Source organism: Poeciliopsis prolifica, unplaced genomic scaffold (assembly GCF_027474105.1).
Source record: "Poeciliopsis prolifica strain line A6 unplaced genomic scaffold, Auburn_PproV2 SCAFFOLD004, whole genome shotgun sequence".
NCBI lineage: Eukaryota > Metazoa > Chordata > Actinopteri > Cyprinodontiformes > Poeciliidae > Poeciliopsis > Poeciliopsis prolifica.
Genome location: NW_026562379.1, coordinates 4,074,720 through 4,093,339, shown reverse-complemented (window position 1 = coordinate 4,093,339; position 18,620 = coordinate 4,074,720). Strand labels below are relative to the sequence as shown.

At 36.7% G+C, this 18,620-nt stretch overlaps 1 protein-coding gene across 1 annotated transcript in view; it reads left to right on the top strand.

Annotated features, from left to right (window-relative positions):
• The first annotated feature begins 1,930 nt into the window (after positions 1-1,930).
• Positions 1,931-18,620, top strand: part of LOC129358785 (cytoplasmic dynein 2 heavy chain 1) — a 91,893-nt gene continuing 75,203 nt past the window's right edge. Inside the window, 35 exon segments of the mRNA XM_055027926.1 lie at positions 1,931-2,021; positions 2,749-2,952; positions 3,158-3,331; positions 3,617-3,755; positions 3,896-4,014; positions 4,246-4,390; positions 4,739-4,884; positions 5,011-5,097; positions 5,913-6,047; positions 7,318-7,431; positions 7,509-7,620; positions 8,256-8,380; positions 8,526-8,701; positions 9,040-9,235; positions 9,337-9,432; positions 9,599-9,760; positions 9,897-9,995; positions 11,073-11,212; positions 11,480-11,708; positions 12,252-12,379; positions 12,556-12,671; positions 12,826-12,953; positions 13,220-13,369; positions 13,816-14,021; positions 14,209-14,364; positions 14,454-14,568; positions 15,042-15,212; positions 15,966-16,124; positions 16,707-16,775; positions 16,902-17,056; positions 17,430-17,562; positions 17,656-17,773; positions 17,924-18,036; positions 18,179-18,292; positions 18,451-18,601. Coding sequence (XP_054883901.1) covers positions 2,770-2,952; positions 3,158-3,331; positions 3,617-3,755; positions 3,896-4,014; positions 4,246-4,390; positions 4,739-4,884; positions 5,011-5,097; positions 5,913-6,047; positions 7,318-7,431; positions 7,509-7,620; positions 8,256-8,380; positions 8,526-8,701; positions 9,040-9,235; positions 9,337-9,432; positions 9,599-9,760; positions 9,897-9,995; positions 11,073-11,212; positions 11,480-11,708; positions 12,252-12,379; positions 12,556-12,671; positions 12,826-12,953; positions 13,220-13,369; positions 13,816-14,021; positions 14,209-14,364; positions 14,454-14,568; positions 15,042-15,212; positions 15,966-16,124; positions 16,707-16,775; positions 16,902-17,056; positions 17,430-17,562; positions 17,656-17,773; positions 17,924-18,036; positions 18,179-18,292; positions 18,451-18,601 — 4,759 coding nt within the window. The 5' untranslated portion in view covers positions 1,931-2,021; positions 2,749-2,769.

Sequence of the window (18,620 nt, the reverse complement as noted above, 5' to 3'; positions counted from 1 at the left end):
TTTATGTGATGATTTTATGAATGAGTCTTCTCTAGTGAATGATGCTGAGGATTAGCACACATTTGGTCAGATTGTTAGGTATCATCAATTTAAGATAATTTTCTAATTTATGTTGCTACTGAAAACCAGTAGCAACATAAATTAGAACATACTATAAATAAGAACTACTAAATCAGTAGAGTATATGAAGTGCTTCAGGCTAAAACATCACTGACCTGAGCAATAAAATTTGTTTCAGAGCTTCACTTTGAAATAAATATGACATTCAGCAGTTGTCTGAGGCTGACATACAAGTGGTAGCATAAAAGATTCTGTAGCCAGCAGCTTGGTGACAAGTGAGATATGGCAAGTTAAGAAATTATTTAAATTAATGTGTTTTAACTGCAAACTAAGCTGAATCAGACATTCCAGAACAGCTTCAAGAATTACTAATGACATTCAGGGTCTTTTTCTATCACAGTATACCTGGAAACAGAATTGAGCTGGATTTTTTGAGTCAGTAGCCATTTATATCCCTCTTTTTTCAAATGCTAATCAGCAGGATATCATTAAATGAACAAAATGAATTGTGGCCTTTTGCAGCTCTTTCTGTTTGTTGAACACATAAATAACTTATTGCAAATATAGTAGTTTACGATTGGCTGGTGCCTTGAGATGGTGACTTACTCAGTTTCTATTGTCACTGTTAACTGATTAACTTGATACACCCTTTGTGGCCTTTATTCTACTCTAGCTTGACAGGAGAAGAGCAGAGCGAAAAGAGGAAGACATGCAGCAAGTGGCCCAGGGCCTGGAATCAAACCAGGGACAACTGCATTAAGATCTGTGCACCTGTTCTACCACTGAGCCATCTGGTGCCTCACTTGATTCTTTTTATGAGGACATGCATTTTATGTAACCAGAGTGAGCAATCTGCAGCATAGTGGTAATGCATCCTTTACATTATGTACAAAAGATATTAAGAGTACAGTTTTTGTTTGATTTCAGTGAATTCAGAAACATTAGTCACTCAGCCACATGTGGTTAGAATCTAAAGTCTATTATAGGTCACATCAACAGATCGGGTACAGATGAGGGAAAAACCCACTGTATTTGCCTTTTTTACTTTCTTATTAGTAAAACTCATAATATTGCTGGGAATCAAAATTTGCATCCATGTTTGGATGCCAACATATCACCAAATATGATTGATAACTTATTATTAAAATTAGTTTCTTTAGTTGAATTGGGACACTATTCTAGTTTCCTTGAATCATTAGCCAAACTTATCAGTTTCTTATGAAGGAGGAAATTCAAGGTTGAAAAGAACACATACATTTCTGGGAAAGTAACTTGTGAAGAAATTTAAGGCATAACAAACAAAATAATAATAATAATAATAATAATAATAATAATAATAATAATAATAATAATAATAGTTTGTCCATCTCAGAGAGCAATCCTTAATTTATCTTCCAAACATAATCTGCCAAGACATTATTGTCCACTAAAACTGACAGGGCTGAACTAGAAGAACATTAAAAAGCCCCATAGTAACTCCAGAGGAGTTGCACATCCTGGATTTAGAAGGGAAAATCTTTTGATATGATACCTGTAAATTAAGTACTTCCTAAATCTGACCTTCACAGAGGAAGAAATAATCTATTATTGAAAGAAAGACATGTTCAAAGTTACTAAAAAGATAATAGCATTAAAAGGAAGTCTAGAATATTGTCCGTGCTACTAAAATAAATTGCTCGGACTGCACCCGCAGGTCACGACCAGTAAATGAAAAGAAAAAAAAGGAAAAACAAACCGAAAACGTGCAAGCAGAAAAAGCTCGTATCCTCAGCTGCGCACCCACCCTACGTAAAGGATGTTAGTGAATTTGCTTAGTGTCACGTGGTACAACGTGTCGTAGTTGCTACCTAGCAACCACGCTCGCATTGAGAAAAGCTCCGTTGGCAACGTTGTAGCGCACAGCGTCAAACCAAGAACTGAATTCCCAAAAGCTGCGATAGCGCAACGGTTATAGGTAAAAGGTAAATACAAGTAAAACTTTCTCGTGTTGCTAACAAGTTGCAATTACCCTTGCTTATCGCTACGATGAATGTTTATTTCCTAGAGAACAGCTAACGTTAGCTAGTATTTTGGCGCTAGCTATCCACGCAGAACTATTGCTTTGCCTTAATAATAGCAAAGTGACTTCGTTACCATTTAAACCTTCGGGTGAAAAACATAAAAAAAATCACAGCTTTATAGTACATATTAAAGGTGGAAATTGATTTTCAAGTTGTTAAACAATAATATTTTTGTGCTTCTAATGAAATGAATCATGGTTACTGATTTAACGTATAGACCGTCAGTGCAGTTTGTTTATTTCGAGCTGTGTTTAACCTCGAAGGGTATTACGATGCTTGGACATCTGCTGCGAGATCCATTTTAGTAGTCAGTAGTGTACAGATTTTTAAAATACCCCGAGAAACCCTTGCCCTACATAAAGTGAGTGGATCTGGGATTGATCCTAGATCAATCTAGCAACATCTTTTGCTCTTTTGAACTGTGGTGCCTTTGATGATACCTGGACCAGTACACCATAAGCATGCTTAGATTGACATATTTAGCGACAATATTGGAGTTTTATGTTTTACTAATGTTCTGTTTCCCCTATATAATGTATTATATATTTCACAGGGGATTTCCTAACTAATCACAACCCTGTCTTTTAGATAGCGTGACTGTGTTGTGTTTTTGCGTTGTCTTTATTAGTTCGCAAAATTGAGCTGAAAAATGCACCATGGTCCAGAGGATCCTCGAAAAAAGTTTGTCCTGACCACAGCTGGAAACTTCTATGGTGTAAAACCTTCATCGTCCCTGGCTGACAACCAAGAGCTGAATAACTTCTTGGATGATGGAAATGAATTTATCTTGTCCTTCACCAGAAATAATAATGAGCTTCACTTGTCGAATAAGGTAACACACAAAATGTAGCAGAAAATGTCTACAGAAGTAAAATTTATAAAGCCAACATAGCAACAAACGTTTAATTTGATGTTAGTGAGAAATGCAAAAGTAATTCAGAGACCTCAGTTTTGTTTCATATCTATTTCACTACATGTCTATTCTGTACTTGAAAACGTTCAAATACATTTTTTTTACCAATTTTTTTTAAAATCAGATTGAGGCTTCGGGGAATAGCAAAGAGAAGGTGTTGGTATTCTTCAAATTGCATCCCACTGTGATCACAGAAGACAACCTTCACAGGAGCCTCTTGGTGTCCTCCATGTTGGAATCTCCCATCGCCACCCTCTATCAGGCTGTAAAGCAGGTTTTTGCACCTGTCCTGCTTCAGGTTAGCCTTTTTACATGCATCTTTCAATTAGAAAGATGCATAGACTGTTGCAGGGTAAATTCTTGTTGATGATGCAGTCAGGAAAAACAAATCTCAGCATGCAAAAAAATAATTGTTTGATTGCATTTTGAGACATTTACCATTTAAGAAAATCCTTCCTGGCTGAGCAAAAAATAATCTTTCTGAATGCAAGTACATATATGAGTAAATTTTCTTACATTTTGGTCTTCCGTAGGAGTAGAACTTGGCATGTTTTTTTTCTTACAAATCCTTGTATTCTTCAAGGATGAGCACTGGCGCTCAGCTTTTGACCCTAAGCTTGCAAGTCTGCTCAATGAGCTGGAAGAGGGCCTGGGCTCTGTGGTCCGCCAGTCTGGAGATAAACCTTCTGGCATGAAGGGCTGCACAGAAGATGATGTCCTAGGTATGTTCTCATATAAACTATTTAAAGAAATATAGTGATCAAGGTAACTTTATGGTTAAAGAAAATATCAATTTGTTAATATTAAATTGTTTTGATGATTATTTTTGTTTGATATTTTATTATTTTAACACTTAATGCAGGAATTCTGACCCCCAGTGATGAGTTCCAATTTTGGGCAAATCTTTCTGAGTCCGCAGAGAAGAGCAGTTTGAGAGAAAGGGCATCGTATTTCACAGAACAGTTCAAATCCATACAAAAGGTATGCAGGAGTTTTTTTGTTATCATGCAACATACTTTTTATTAAGGCAGTAAAACAAAACAATTTACAGTTTGCTACATAAAACCATTTTCTTTATGGTGAACATCTTAAAATGTGAATTGTCTGATTTTAGTACACATATATAAACACTGTCATTAATGACTGTTACTAAGATATTTCTTTTATTTACCATTTAAAACGCCAAATGGTATATGTGTGTGTGTCCACCAGGAATACGTGGGTCTTGACAGTTTGTCTATGTCAGATGTCATGGATCTAGTGGAACAGAGCAAAGATACTCTTGATGATGTTTGGAGACAGACAGATTTCCAGCCCTATCCAGAGCTGCGAATGATCCGGCTAATGGACATTATTGGTGGGAGTCTCCCTGACATACATGAACGAAAACAAGGAACTCAAAAAAAAATTTTTGCTGATGTATTATTTTTTTTTTTGTAAAGCATAATGATATCTTAGTGTGTTTATATTTAGTCAAGTGAACCACCCTATATTGTTGAAGTGGAGAGTTTGGAGAACCAAAACTGAGTTTGTTTCCATAAAACAGCTTCATGTACTTAACATTTAATACTGATACATATTTTTTCTTTAAGTATGAAAAGGCTATTATTTTAATAGTGTCATTTACTGTATGTATGTATTAAACTCATAGTGTGATATGCTTAAACGAGTCTTTTTTTTATCTTTGTGGTTGTACCTGTGAAAGGTGGAGCATTAGGAAGGTATGTCCAGAGGAAGTTGAGTGGTCTTAAAATTTTTGAAGAGCCATTTCTATCAGTGAGAGAGAATCTCAGAACAGGGGTCGCCATCTGTGAGCAGTGGGTGGTAGCCTGCGAGCATTTGACTGGACAGGTAGGACAGATCTGTACAAAGATTTTATTCAAATATACAAGTCTGACTCAGAAATATTGTTGGTCACTTTATCAAAAGAAATACAATGAAAGCCAAAATGATGTTTGCCTTTATGTTCTTTCGCAGGTGTGGAAAAGACATGCTCCACATCCTTGGAAAGGAAATAAACACTGTCCACAAACCCTGCACTGCCTTGCAAATCGGCTAAATGAGGTAACTGGTTCTAACATAATTTTGATGCAGGAACATGAAAGAATAAATTTTCAAATGTTTTAAAGCAATCACTGGGTGAAATAAAATGCTTTCACTTTTTTCCACATTTACATGGGATTTGACTTGTTTTTCTACACATAAAAGAGGAACCAACAATGCGCTATTATTGAGAAAAGATTTTCTTTTCTTATGTAGTGTTTTTGTTTTCTCAGAAGAATTTTCAGCCAAAGGGCCTTGTAAATTCCCACTTTTGTGGAATGTAAAACCTACAACTTTTTTTATAATAAAGGGGAATTCAAAAATCTGATCAAATGAACTATATTGTGAATTTGACTGGACATGTCTGAGGTATAGCAAAACACATACAACAGAGTAACTTGAGAAAACAGCAATGTATTGAATTGGAACAGGGATCTTCTTGTCCAATATTGGTGTTTTTTTATGGTTAAAACCATTCTTAACCATTAACATTCTCTCACTCTTGTGCAAAGCCTTCTTTGAAGACTGTAACTTGTTTGCAGTTCTAGGCCGACATAACAAACTGTAAGAGTTAAGGATCAGATGTCATTCAAGTTCATATGCGTCTTAAGACACGAGCAAATATGTTTTGACAATGTACTGAATAGGGTGCTTTTAAAATGTCATTGCTGTTAAATCTTTTTGAGTCTTTTAACAAATTGTGGAAAAGCACACAAACTGAGATACATTTCTTGGAAAATTTTCTCAGTATTTTCTTATCATGACTCCAAATGTTTTCAATCAGTACAACATAACTGAGCTTCTTTTCTCCATTTTGTGCTGCTTAATTTTGACAGGTGGTGACTGTCCGCATGGTTCATGAAAAACTGCTGTGTTTGCTACCAGGAGGAAAGCAGCAGGCCCTGTCTGCTGATCGTGTGTTTGAACCATTTTCTGGACTCAATCCTGTACATTACAATCCCTACACTGAGGTCAGATTTAGAGCACTCTGTCAAAAATTGGTTTCTATAGGCATTTAGTTTTTTTTTTTTTCAATTGCTCATATTAGAAGGTTAGCTAACTCAGTTTTCTGCAACATTTCCTTTTCAATGGACAAAGCAAAATAATTTACATGGCCTATTCTCTTCCATTGCCATAGTCAAATTTCAGATATTGTTTAAGTCTTCAAAAATTATATTGAGTATTTAAGAACTAAACATTATATATGAAAATACAAAACCAGTTCTACTCTAATTTTAAATTCCAGAAACTTAATGTATATTCAATTTAATCCAACTTATCTACAATTTAATTAATGGTAGACAACAAAGGCCTAATTATCTTATGACTCTGCACAGATTAAATTCATTGTCACTTTGCTGAAACTGCAGTCTGGACTTTTTGCTTATCTTGATTTGATGTGGTCATGTTATGATATGTCAGGGACTACAGCTCCTTAGACTCAGTCATTCATAGGCTATAGCAGTAAGATGTAACATGTAATCTCTCCAGTCAGGGAAACCCCCTGCCAAATGTGGAAATTCTATCTCAATCAATCTGTTGTTATTAGGTTATTAAGATGTGCTTAAATTGTTGTGACCAATAGAAGTATAAGTGAAAGTAATAGAAAATCTGAACTGAGTGATAGAGTTCTTTCAGAAAAGCCAATAATAATCCAAAAATTATAAGCCACTCATAATTTTGAGCTTAAATGAGTCTACTCTCTTTGGTATTTTTTATTAACATCCACCTTCTGGTGGTGTTCTCACATACCATTTGTGAGATGATCTCACTATTTCAGTTTTTCTGCAAATAAACTCATGACCCATTTCACACACCCTTCTGTAGTAACAGAATCAAAGAAATTTGGCTTACAAATATGTAAATACAAATATATCTACTTCCCCCATGGTACTGCTCTGTGTTGTACTCCTCATGTGTATTCTCCAAATGGATTCAGTACTTTAAAGACATAAAAAGTTGTGGCGCAGCATCCTCAGGTTTTTATCTGCATCTGATTCTGCTGAGTAACATATTTCTTGGATCAAGCAGCCATGAAAGCCAGTTCATCATGACTCTGTGTTTATTTCTACCGCCAGAGTTTGGTCAGGGTGTAATATTAGAGGTTCTGTTTTAATTGCCATTTCCATCTGGTCCTTTCAGTTGATCATGACGCAAGACATGCATATCATTGAATGAAAATATGTGAAAGCACTGACTTTTTCCTGTGCTCAAGTTGTGACTGTTTTATGTTTATTGTAGCCTCTTTGGCGAGCAGCAGTGGCTCAGTTCGAGCGAATAATAGCTCCATCGGAGCAGGAGGTTGCTTGCAGACTAAAGAGCCACATCGCTGATGTGCAGGACAATCCACAACAGGTATTGAAACTTAACACTTGAACAGATGATTTAAGTGAACATAGGGAGCTTATGTTGTGTGTTTGTTTATTCTGTAGCTTCTGCAGGTATTTCAGAAACATAAGGAGTTAATCAGACGCCCAACAATCAGCAAAGAGCTCCAGTCAGAGAGGGAGAAGCTACTGGCCAAGCTCCTTGACTACAACAAAGGTACATAATTATCATGTAAAATCACTGTTATGGTCTCAGATAAGATGTGATTGTGATTTATTGTGCTTATGCCAGGTAGAAAATCTTAAAAAATATATTCTAAATTTGATCATAATTATTGGATTGTTGGATCTTGTTACATAATTAAAACTATTGCTTCAACTTAAAATTTATGATTTAGTTAGTTAACTGTGTAACCACATATAATTGTGAAGGTTAGAGAACTTTTAGAAAGTTTTATTAGAAAGCAGGGTCAAAAAGAAGTCATATTTGAAAAGGAACATGTGTTAGAGATAATTTTGTGAGAAATACTGTTGTTCTAAATTTCGTTGTCAGACTTTAAACATCGTTTTTCACTAGTGGAACATGCTAATACACACACATTCCTGCCTACCTTGATCTAGAAATGAGTGAGCAAAAAATGAGTGATGGATTGAGACTTTTGTTTTTACAGTGAATACCTTTTACTGGGTCTTTTCTGAAATCCCTAATAAATCCACTCAATCAAAGTATCTGAGTCATAAAATAAGTTTTAGCCGAAAGCTACTCCTTAAAATGGACTAAGTAAAGTGCAGCTTTGCAGTCAGTATTGCTTGTTGTTATTGGCTCGATTCTATGCTATTGATTTTTTTAAGGCCTCAAGAATGATTTTGAGAGCCGTTGCCATGGAGACCCTGGAGACAAGACTGGCCCGCTTGTTGGCAGGAACCTCCCTGAGGTCGTCAACAAAATTGTCTGGGTGCGACATCTCTTACACAAGGTAAAGGAGGATGTTTTATATGAGTTAAGAAACTTCCAGTATTATAAACTAAGACATAAAGAACAGACTCTTTGGTTAAATGGAAAGCAAATAACCACAAGAAAACACCCAAGCCTTTTTTTATATGCTTGCTCTCTTGTGTCAGGTGGAAGACTCTGTCAAGATATCAGAGGCTCTGCTTTCAGACCTGTCTGGCTTCAAGAGTTTTCTGCAGTTCTGTGATGATCTTCTGGAAGTGTTGAGGGCATATGAACAGGAACATTTTGAGGACTGGTCCAGAGAGATACTTTTTGGATTGGCTGACCCAAAATCGGGGATCAGGTTAGAAATATAGAATTTCAAAAGAAGCTTTTAACCTAATTATGCAGAGTTTTGAAATACAGTTCTATTTAACCTACTTCATTTACTACAAGTCATTAAGCAGGGTATTATGGTAACGTATAATGCTTGTAATTTACACGAGTTCAACATTCATAAGTTCAAAGTTAAGTCTTAACTTTAACTCAGTAAAACTTACAGAAACCATGTTTTGTATGATTTTTATGTCACAGATACTAAATCCCAATAATGCTTTGCACATAATCAGCATTGGTATCAAAACGAGGCTTTATTCTATAAGCAATCTCATGTCTCAAAATTGATTCCCTCCATCTGTGTAGTCTTCAAGCCAGTAATCGGGTTATGGAACTGGACCATGTGGATGGCAGGCTGAAGATCCAGTACTCAGACAGGTTGGTCAGTTTGCTCAAGGAGGTCAGGCAGCTTTCAGCTCTGGGTTTTTCCATTCCAGCCAAAATACAGCAGGCTGCTAATACAGCAGACAAATTCTACAAGCAAGCCATCGTCCTAAAACAGGTGAGGCAGCAGGTTAGGATCCATAATCTCTCTTTTCTATGTAAAAATGTATTCTAAATGTAAATGTCCTGTGAACTGTGAACAATATCTCTGTGTTGTAGGTGGCCCATTTCTACAACACAATTGACCAACAAATGATTCCCTGTCAGAAGCCCATGATGCTCAATCTTGCATTGGCTTTTGAGCAGGTCATAAAGGTACAGAGACAAAACACGAGACAAAAGCTTTAAATGTGAAATGTAAAATTATAATATTGTCAGACAGAAGTACTTACTGTATCTTGAACAACAAAGCAGATTGACAGTTTTGAACAGTATCATACAATTTTGTGCTTTTAAATTTGATGTAATATTTTTTTGTCAGAATCATCGTTCCCAGTCAAAGGAGTCAGGTAATAAACTCCAGATCACCTGGGATAATCCCAAAGAGTTGGAGGTATACATCAGCAACCTGCAGTCTGCTGCGGAGAAGCTTTCCACTGAGAACAGAAAGCTACGAAAATGGCACACTGATTTCATCGACAAGGTGATAGCACTGAGATAGAGCAATAGCAATTTGAATTATTGCCGTAAGTCTTTGGAGCCTGATTCTTTCCTCGCTTGATCAGATAGTGATAACTTGAGGTTATGTTTCTGTCCATACCTCTGGGTATACTTTTCAGGTGGTGATGCTTATGAATGTGGACCTACTAAAACATCAGCAGCGATGGAAAGACGGCCTCCAGGATCTCCGCACTGGCTTTGCCACTCTGGAGGCTTTGGTATTTACAAAATTATAGAGTTGCATGTATTTATTTTTAATTTTTTTTATTACAGAACAGATTATATTAAAACAATGTTATTAACCTGATTTTAAATATTAATAGAAACTATAAAAGTACAGTACAAATTTAACTTTAAAGTAGGCAACAACACATTCCTGTTGGGACTTTCCCTCCATCACAGTACCTCCCCCTCCTACCTATATCTGTGCTTGATGAGATTTTCTTGTTTTTACATTTGACTACAGATGCTTTCCAAGCTTGGATACAAGCAGCAGAAATAGCTTTAAATCCTGACTCTATTAAAATAACATTCTTGTTGTACACATTCTTTCAAGGTACAACTGGTACCTTTGTCTCCTAATCTGGTGTACCCAACTTCAGTCATGCCCTGCAACTTCTAGATGAATCTCTTTTGTAACCCTCTTAAACAAATGGCACCTTGCCAGGCCTCTGCATAGCTAAATGACTGAGCTATGCAGTCATTTAGCTGCATAGCTGAATGATGAGGGAATTCAGTCATTTGATCATTCTGTGTTGGAGCAGGAATGAATCTCGAACATAAATGCTTAAGTTCAGTTCTTAAGAACTACCACTGTGCAAATTTTAACACAACACAATGACCTAGAAGTTACAGGATATTAGTTCTTGAGAACTGGATCAGAGCTGGTTAGCCAAAAATTGTAATGAAACTTTTACAAATTTTTACTGAAGTAGAAGTAAAATATCCAATCATTTACTCAAGTAAGAGTAAAAAAACTGTGGAATAACTGACATTAAAATGTGATTTAATATTTTACAATATTATCATCACACATGAAAAAATTAAAAAAAGTTTTGTGCATTCTCTGATATTTTGAAGACAAATAATAATATACATAAAGGACATAATTGCAAAATAAAAAATTCAGGCAAACACTTTAACAAATAACCTTTTTAGCAATAAACTATAAAACAGAAACAATAAACTATATGTATAAAAGACACATAACGAGCCAGGGGTGTATAGACTTCTTCCTCATTTGAGAGATAATAATGAATATATGTGTATTCGCATTTCTCTTTGTGTTTATTTAGGGGTTCAGTTGGGATGACATGCAGGCTTGGCGTCAGCACTGGAACTATCAGCTCTATAAGGCTCTTGAACACCAGTATCAGACTGGTCTGGAAGCTCTGAATAAGAACTTGCCTGACATACATGTTGACCTGATTTTCAAGTAAGTGTACTTTTAGCTAAGAAACAATTTTTCTCTGTTACTTTTGCCTGCCTGTGTTTTTTTTTTTTTTTTTTTTTCCCCACTCATTTTCGCCTTTATATGCAGATCACTAACAAGACTTGTTTGCCTCCCACCACTGAATTTTCACATGACTATCTCATAATTCTTCATTTCCTGTCCAACTCTTCCTCTTTTATGAAAACTTTTTTGTGCTGGTATTCATAATAAATTGTGAGCTCTTTTATATTATTGTGTCCTTCTCAACAGACAGGGCCGTTTACAGTTTCGTCCGCCGTTTGAGGAGGTGCGAGCTCGATATTTCAGGGAGATGAAGCGTTTCATCTCAATCCCAAACCAATTCAAAGGAGTCAGCATCCAGGGGGAGGAGGTTATCTTCAACATAATGATAAACAGAAATGCCTCTGGGTTCCTCACTATTTTCAGCAAAGCTGAGGACCTCTTTAGCCGCCTGCAGGCCACACAGGATAAGTTCAAGGTGAATTACCAGAACAGAATGTGACTTTGAAGACAAGCATAACAGAAAGCTATTGCAGAACATTTTGTCCAGATTGCCTGAATACAAGTGTTAGGACATTTTGTCATTCAGAAATTAGACCAGATTTGAATGTTTAAAAGAAGGTTAACTATTTACTTCCCTGCCACATTTTGCTAAGTGAGATTTTGCTCAGTTCTCTAATTTGTTTTCTTTGAAAGAATGAAACTTTGATCACTCATGCTTCTCCATTTATGTACTGTAGCTCTGTTGTTTTTACTGTCAGCATTTTCCCCCAGGACTACCCCCTAGAGAACATTAAGGAACAGTTTGCTATCTTGTCACTTCTGACACTTAGTCAAGCATATCTAACTCACAGGGGAGAAACCCTCAACCTCATACTTCTCTATTGTCGTCTAGTTTTGTTTTTATTTCGTCATTTGTGCTTCGTGGTAGGACGTTCAGTTTCTGTCACCTTTAACACAAAGCTATTTAAAAATGGGAAATATGCTCTGCGACTAACTGACATTTGTCTGGTTTGTCTAGGAGTGGGTGATGCTGGGCCAGGTGGATTTAGAGAAGTTGGTTGAAACGCATCTCACGTCTGTGCAGGACTGGGAGAGAAATTTCAAGGCCCTCAAAGCCAGAGGGAAAGAGTCAGAACGCCTCCCCAGGTACATGTAACAACAACAGATTTAATCAATTAATAACTCTGATCCAACCATATTAAACAGATACAAATACAACAAAAATGGAAATAGATTTAATAAATACATAGATTTAATCCTTGGTAAATTGTTTGGTGCAGTTCACATTGTTTTAACAGCAGATCTGGTTTTCTCCTCGTCAGCCAGGAGAAGGTAGACTGTATTACAGTCAACTGTGATCCAGTGAAAGCCACCATAGACGACCTGATCCAGAGATTGTTTGACTTGTTGCTCTTGTCACTTAAGAAATCAATACAAGGTAACCTCCTTCACATTTTTCCCTCCAGTCATTTCATTCTTTGCATTTTGTTAAGGCCTTTTTTGGTCTTTTTCTGCTCTAGTGTTAGGCCAAATGAAATCCCCTTTTACAGCCAGTTCATTTTTCAATGTTTATTTTTTTCCCTTAATTTCAGGTCATACACAGGCCATAGAGAGCTTTGTTTCAGAGTCAATGGAAGCACTGGTCACACGACCTGAAAGCATGGAGGAGATTGGTGCAGCTTCTGGAAAATACAACCAGATCGTTGCACGTAAGCCTGAAGTAAGACATAAATACACCTAAAACTTGCTTAACTGGGAAAATAGTGTTAATAAGTTCGACTGTGTAGGGTTTGCTACCTTACTTTACTCGCTTAAGACAGTATAACTATTAGAGACATTAGGTTTTGTCAATATTAAGTCAAATAAAATTTTTATAATTCTTTTTTTATAAATGTATCATATTTCAGACACTTGCATGGCAATTTAATGTAACTCAAATGTTTGCTATATAATATGAAAGATACTGTATTTGATGTCTGTTCCTAGATCTTGCCTCAGTTCCAGTTTGCTGAGGAGAAAAACTGCCTTCTGCGTGCTGTGGCTGGGGCAGGTCTGGACTCATTATCCTCACTGAGGGCCAAATGGGACAAACTGGAACTTGTCATGGAGAGCCATCAGCTAATGATCAAAGACCAGGTGAAGTCAACACATATTAACTTAGAATTACTATTCAGCCACTATTCAGCCAGTAGCAATGCACAATATATCAGCATTAACATCTGTATCGGCTGATGTTAGTGCTGGACCAATATATATTACATATATAACATTGGTAAACATCAAATTTCTGCCATAACAACAGTATTAGTATTGAGTGTTGACATCAGCCCAAATTTTAATATCGGTGCATCCATATCTGCAACCTGTTGCAGATACGGATCCAGAGAAGTATTCACATCTCTGACTTATTTATGTTTTACAACTGCAAACTTCACAAAGCAGTACTTTATGATGATTTGTCAAGGTAAAAACATATTGGAGTTTCATGAGTTCCAAGGACATGAGTGATTTGTTTAAGCTACTTTTTGTCCTAACAAGTGATGTTTTTGCTGCTTCTCTGTTCTTGCTTGTTTGGTTCTTAGGTAGAGGTGATGCGAAATCATGCAGCTGGTCGTATCAGTGCCTACAGAGCAGATTTGGAGCGCTTCAAAGCACGCTGGGACCAACTAAAACCTAAAGATGAGATTCTTGAGACTGGTGATCATGCCGCCCTGCTTGCTTGCCTTCAGATAATAAGAGACAAACAGCAGGAGTTCCAGGATATGGAGCTTGTACGCAATAAACTGCTGTAAGTTTGGTGCAATTTGATGATCTTATATTAAGGGTAGATGGAAGACCAGGCAGGGGGAATTTCTTCTTGTATAGTATATTCCTACATATTCTGCTCTAACAATGGTCTTCACTTCCACCTCAGTTTAGAACAAAGTGAATTTTAATAGAAGAGTAAGCAATATATTTTACATTGCGTTTTGCAGTGAAGACTGCACATATTTTAATCTGGAGCCTCCAGATTTCTCCCTGGCAGAAGACACAAAAAGAGACATGGATGAGCACAGTCAGATGTGGAGTCTGTATGAGGAGTGGCAGCAAGGCTTCACAGAAAAGGCCCAGGAAGATTGGATCACATTCAGGTTTGGCTGCTAAGATAGACACAGAAGATAATAATGTGCTTATCACATCGAATGTATTTTCTCACGTGTTTGTATGCTGGGTTTTACAGGAGTAAAACATATGTGTTTGAGGAGTTTCTCTTTACATGGCAAGACCGATTGAGAAAACTAGAAAAACCAACAGCCATGTCTGTTAAACTCCAAGGAGAAGTGGACAAATACAAGGTATGGACATATAAAAAAAATATCAAATTTTGCTGTGTTGGATTTTTTTGGGGGGACTTTTTTCATTTTTGGAAAAAAAAAACAACAAAAAAACATTTTTTACAAAGGAGCAAAGAGTTATAATTAGAGAGGTTGTATTTTATTGTTTCTTTAGTTGAAACAATCAAATTGAAGGTTAAATACTGCATATTATACTTGTACTGGGAATTTTATATTGATGTACAATTAAATGTCATGAGAGTTAATGTTTACCTTATTACAGTTGAGTCATTTGTGTTTTTGCTGTATCATCCAAAGATTTTCAGGAATTTAGCTTATACATAAAAATAAAAATATTGGTTGCTGCACCTCAGAGGTCAGAAATTGAGCTTTACATCACAATGAGTTTCCATTGTAGATATATTTGGCCAAATATTTTGTGCAATAGTTTTGTGTTTGTGGAGTTATGTTTGTATTTTTCTCTGCTTGGTCAGAACATGGTACCTGTGCTGAAGTATGTTCGTGGGGAGCACCTTTCACAGGACCATTGGTTGGACATGTTTCGTCTGCTGGGTCTTCCCCGAGGGACCACCTTAGAAAGACTTACTTTCAATGACCTCCTGGGAGTAGCAAATACCATCATCGAGAAAGCGTTGGAGCTCAAGGTTTGTAGGAGCATGCGTATGGATGAGAATTACAGATCTGATCAAAGGTAAATGTAAAAATAATTTCAGCTCCCTTGTTATTCAAATGCTGGTAAATCAGGTTAAGATATCATCTAAATATTTCTTGGGATGAGATGTAAGATTTACCCCCTTCATTTTTAATGGTTGATTCGGAGGTTTTTTTTTCATATAATATTAGACAGAGTACTTAAAGAAAATATGAATAAACAAAGTTATTTTTAATGCTAAATTTGTATTTTCAACCAACTTTTCTGTAGAAGTATGTCAATTGTACTTATAATTCGTATTTCTTAAACTAAAATTGTCATGTTGAATCCTTAAAATTGTATGTATTTTATTGAGATTATAAATGCCTATAGGACACATATAGGCATTTATGTGAGCCCCCCACACACAGACACACACACAAATCTAAAATGTATGGCAGGTTTTTGCGTTCACCCTGTCAGAGTCAATACATTGTAGAACCACCTTTTGCTTGAATTGTATCTGCAAATTTTTGGGGGGCATATCTGTTGCAGCAAAAAACTGAAATTTATCCATTCTTCTCTGCAAAAAAGCTGAGGCTCAGTCAGAATGAATGTAGAACAAGTCTTCCAGCAGATTTTTGGGCTATTTGAAAATGCATCAAGCACAGTGATGATGTGAGCCGGCAAGTTTTAATCATCCTTCTAAGAAGCAGTGAGCTCTGAACATGTTGTTGTTTTCACATGTTTTCTTTGTTTACCTCAGGATCTGAATAGTCGTGCTCAGGCAGAAGTGTCAATCAGAGAAGCCCTCAGGGAGCTGGATTTGTGGGGTGCTGCAGCCATTTTCACTCTCACTGAGTACACAGACAGCAGTGGGCGCACACAAAGTCTGATCAAGGACTGGAAAGATATAGTCAACCAGGTGACGTAAAACCTGCTTGTTGATTTATGTGGATGTGTACAAGGTCTATAAAATAAGGATTACTAATTACATGCTGGGACACAGTGATTACAATTTTTTATCATAGAGTTGGAAATAACTTCATTATAGTGAAAATTGATTTAACAGTAACTATATTATCCACTAGTCATAGAGTGAGTGCTAAATTACGTTCAGAGTAACTTACAAGAGTTTGTTTGATTGTTTTGCTTTTATTCTTTGAATAGGTGTCACTTGCATGTTTAATTATCTATTTATTTGCAAATGTCAATAGATTTGGCTGAAATTCTGTCCACTTTCTGCTTCTAAAAAAAGGCTAAACAGTTTAGCATTTAATTAAAAAAGAAGAGAATATTATTATTTAACTAGATAAGCTTTCTTTTTGTTGTATATGTTTTCAGGCTGGTCTTAAACTTAAACCTAAGAACTTACCTTAAATAACTGTTTTAGAGGAAAACATGATGTTCACAAAGATCTGCTGTAGGAAATACAGGCACATTAATATGCACTGAAATGTTACGGCTTAGCAAACACTGGCTTTATCACCATTCTCTGCCCATATAGGTAGGAGATAACCGCTGTTTGCTGCAGTCTTTGAAAGACTCACCCTACTATGGCAACTTCCAGGACAAGGTGAGATCAAATTATTGTAAACTTGAGTTTGTGAATATTTGTTCCTCAGGATTCGACATGTTTACAGATCTTAACATCTTAAGTGGTTTTAGCCAAAATTATAACATTGATGCATTGTCTCTTCAGATCAACCTGTGGGAGGTTCGCCTTTCAGATTTAGATGAGTATCTGCTTAACCTTAATGCTATTCAGAGACGCTGGGTTTACCTGGAGCCTATTTTTGGAAGAGGAGCATTGCCTCGAGAGGAGGCCCGCTTTAAACGAGTGGATGAAGATTTCAGGTATTCTGTACCTTGTACCACATTCCCATCGAAATGATGCCCATACATTCTATTTGCTAGTTATTTTTTCTAAGTGTGTATTTTTTTTATATGACAGTTACACAAAAGACACGAGGATATAGACCACGGGTGCTGAAAGTTGGTTCTCGAGGGCTGTCGTCCTGCATTTTTTAGTTCTCTCCCTGCGGTCGTAACAACCTCCTCAGCTTGCCAATGTTCTTCTTAAACCTTCTAATGAGCCATCATTGGATCCAGATGCGTTAAAAGAGGGAAACAACTAAAACATGCAGGATGCCGGCCCTCGAGGACCGACTTTGATGCCACTGATATAGACAGATAATGATCAATAAAAATGTTTCCACGTATGCAACAGATCTATAATGTCAGACATCCAGAGGGACAACAGAGTTGTTTCTCTGAGCTCACGGGCTGGCATCAGAAACTCCCTGGTCACATTACTGGATCAACTGCAACGCTGCCAGAAGTCATTGAACGAGTTCTTGGAGGTACATTTACAGACTTTGCTCTGTCCAAATATATTTTGCTTATTTCGCTTTCCAGCAAATTGTTAAATTGTTAAAATTGTGTGGTTTTTGCAGGAGAAGCGTTCTGCTTTCCCACGATTCTATTTTATTGGTGACGATGATCTTTTAGAAATTCTGGGACAGGCGACAAACCCGAGTGTCATCCAGACTCACCTGAAAAAACTCTTTGCAGGTCGATCACCTCTTTTGGTTTTCTATCTAGCTGTTTTCATCATCTATGTTGTGCTGATATATCTTGCTTCTTTCCATCTTTTTGTTTCCCTGCCATCCAACTGTGCAGTAATAATTTAAACACTGAAATCTGCATGTTTGTATTGTGCAGGCATCTACAGTGTAGTGTTTGACAAGCCATGCCAGAACATTGTCGCAATGTGTTCTTTGGAGGGAGAAGTAGTCCAGCTAAGAAACGTTGTGCATATCTCCAGTCTTGTTGAGGTATAGAATCTTCTGAAAGTTTTCAGTAGGATGTAGTACATGATGTATACTTGAGGTTTGTGGTAAAAATGTTGTTTCTATTGTCAAGAATTGTATGTTGTGCTGACTGGAGCCAATGCATTAAGTCTTAGAATTTTTCAAGGTTTGGTTAAGTGAGCTGTCCTTGGAAATGAAGGAGACTCTGAAACATCTGCTGAATGAATGTCTGTCTATGGAGAGGAAAGGGGAAGTGGATCCCTCACGCTTCCCTTCTCAGGTACATACACAAACACCTTTACATGCATAAAGTCTGGTGAAACTGGACCACACAACTGTTTCAAATTATTAAATTATGTTTAAGATGACTGAAAGTCTAAATCTAAGTCACTTACTCTAAGAAATACAAATATCTAATTTATTTTATGTGTGACGTAGATTCTCTGCCTGGCTGAACAAATTCAGTTTACTGAAGATGTGGAAAGAGCTATAAAGGAGCAAAGTTTGCATCAGCTGGAGTTGGAGCTTAATAGCAAATTGGAGCACTACACCACAGAGGAAACCAGCTCAGACGACCATCCTAACACAGGTGGGTTGTTGTGGTTTAT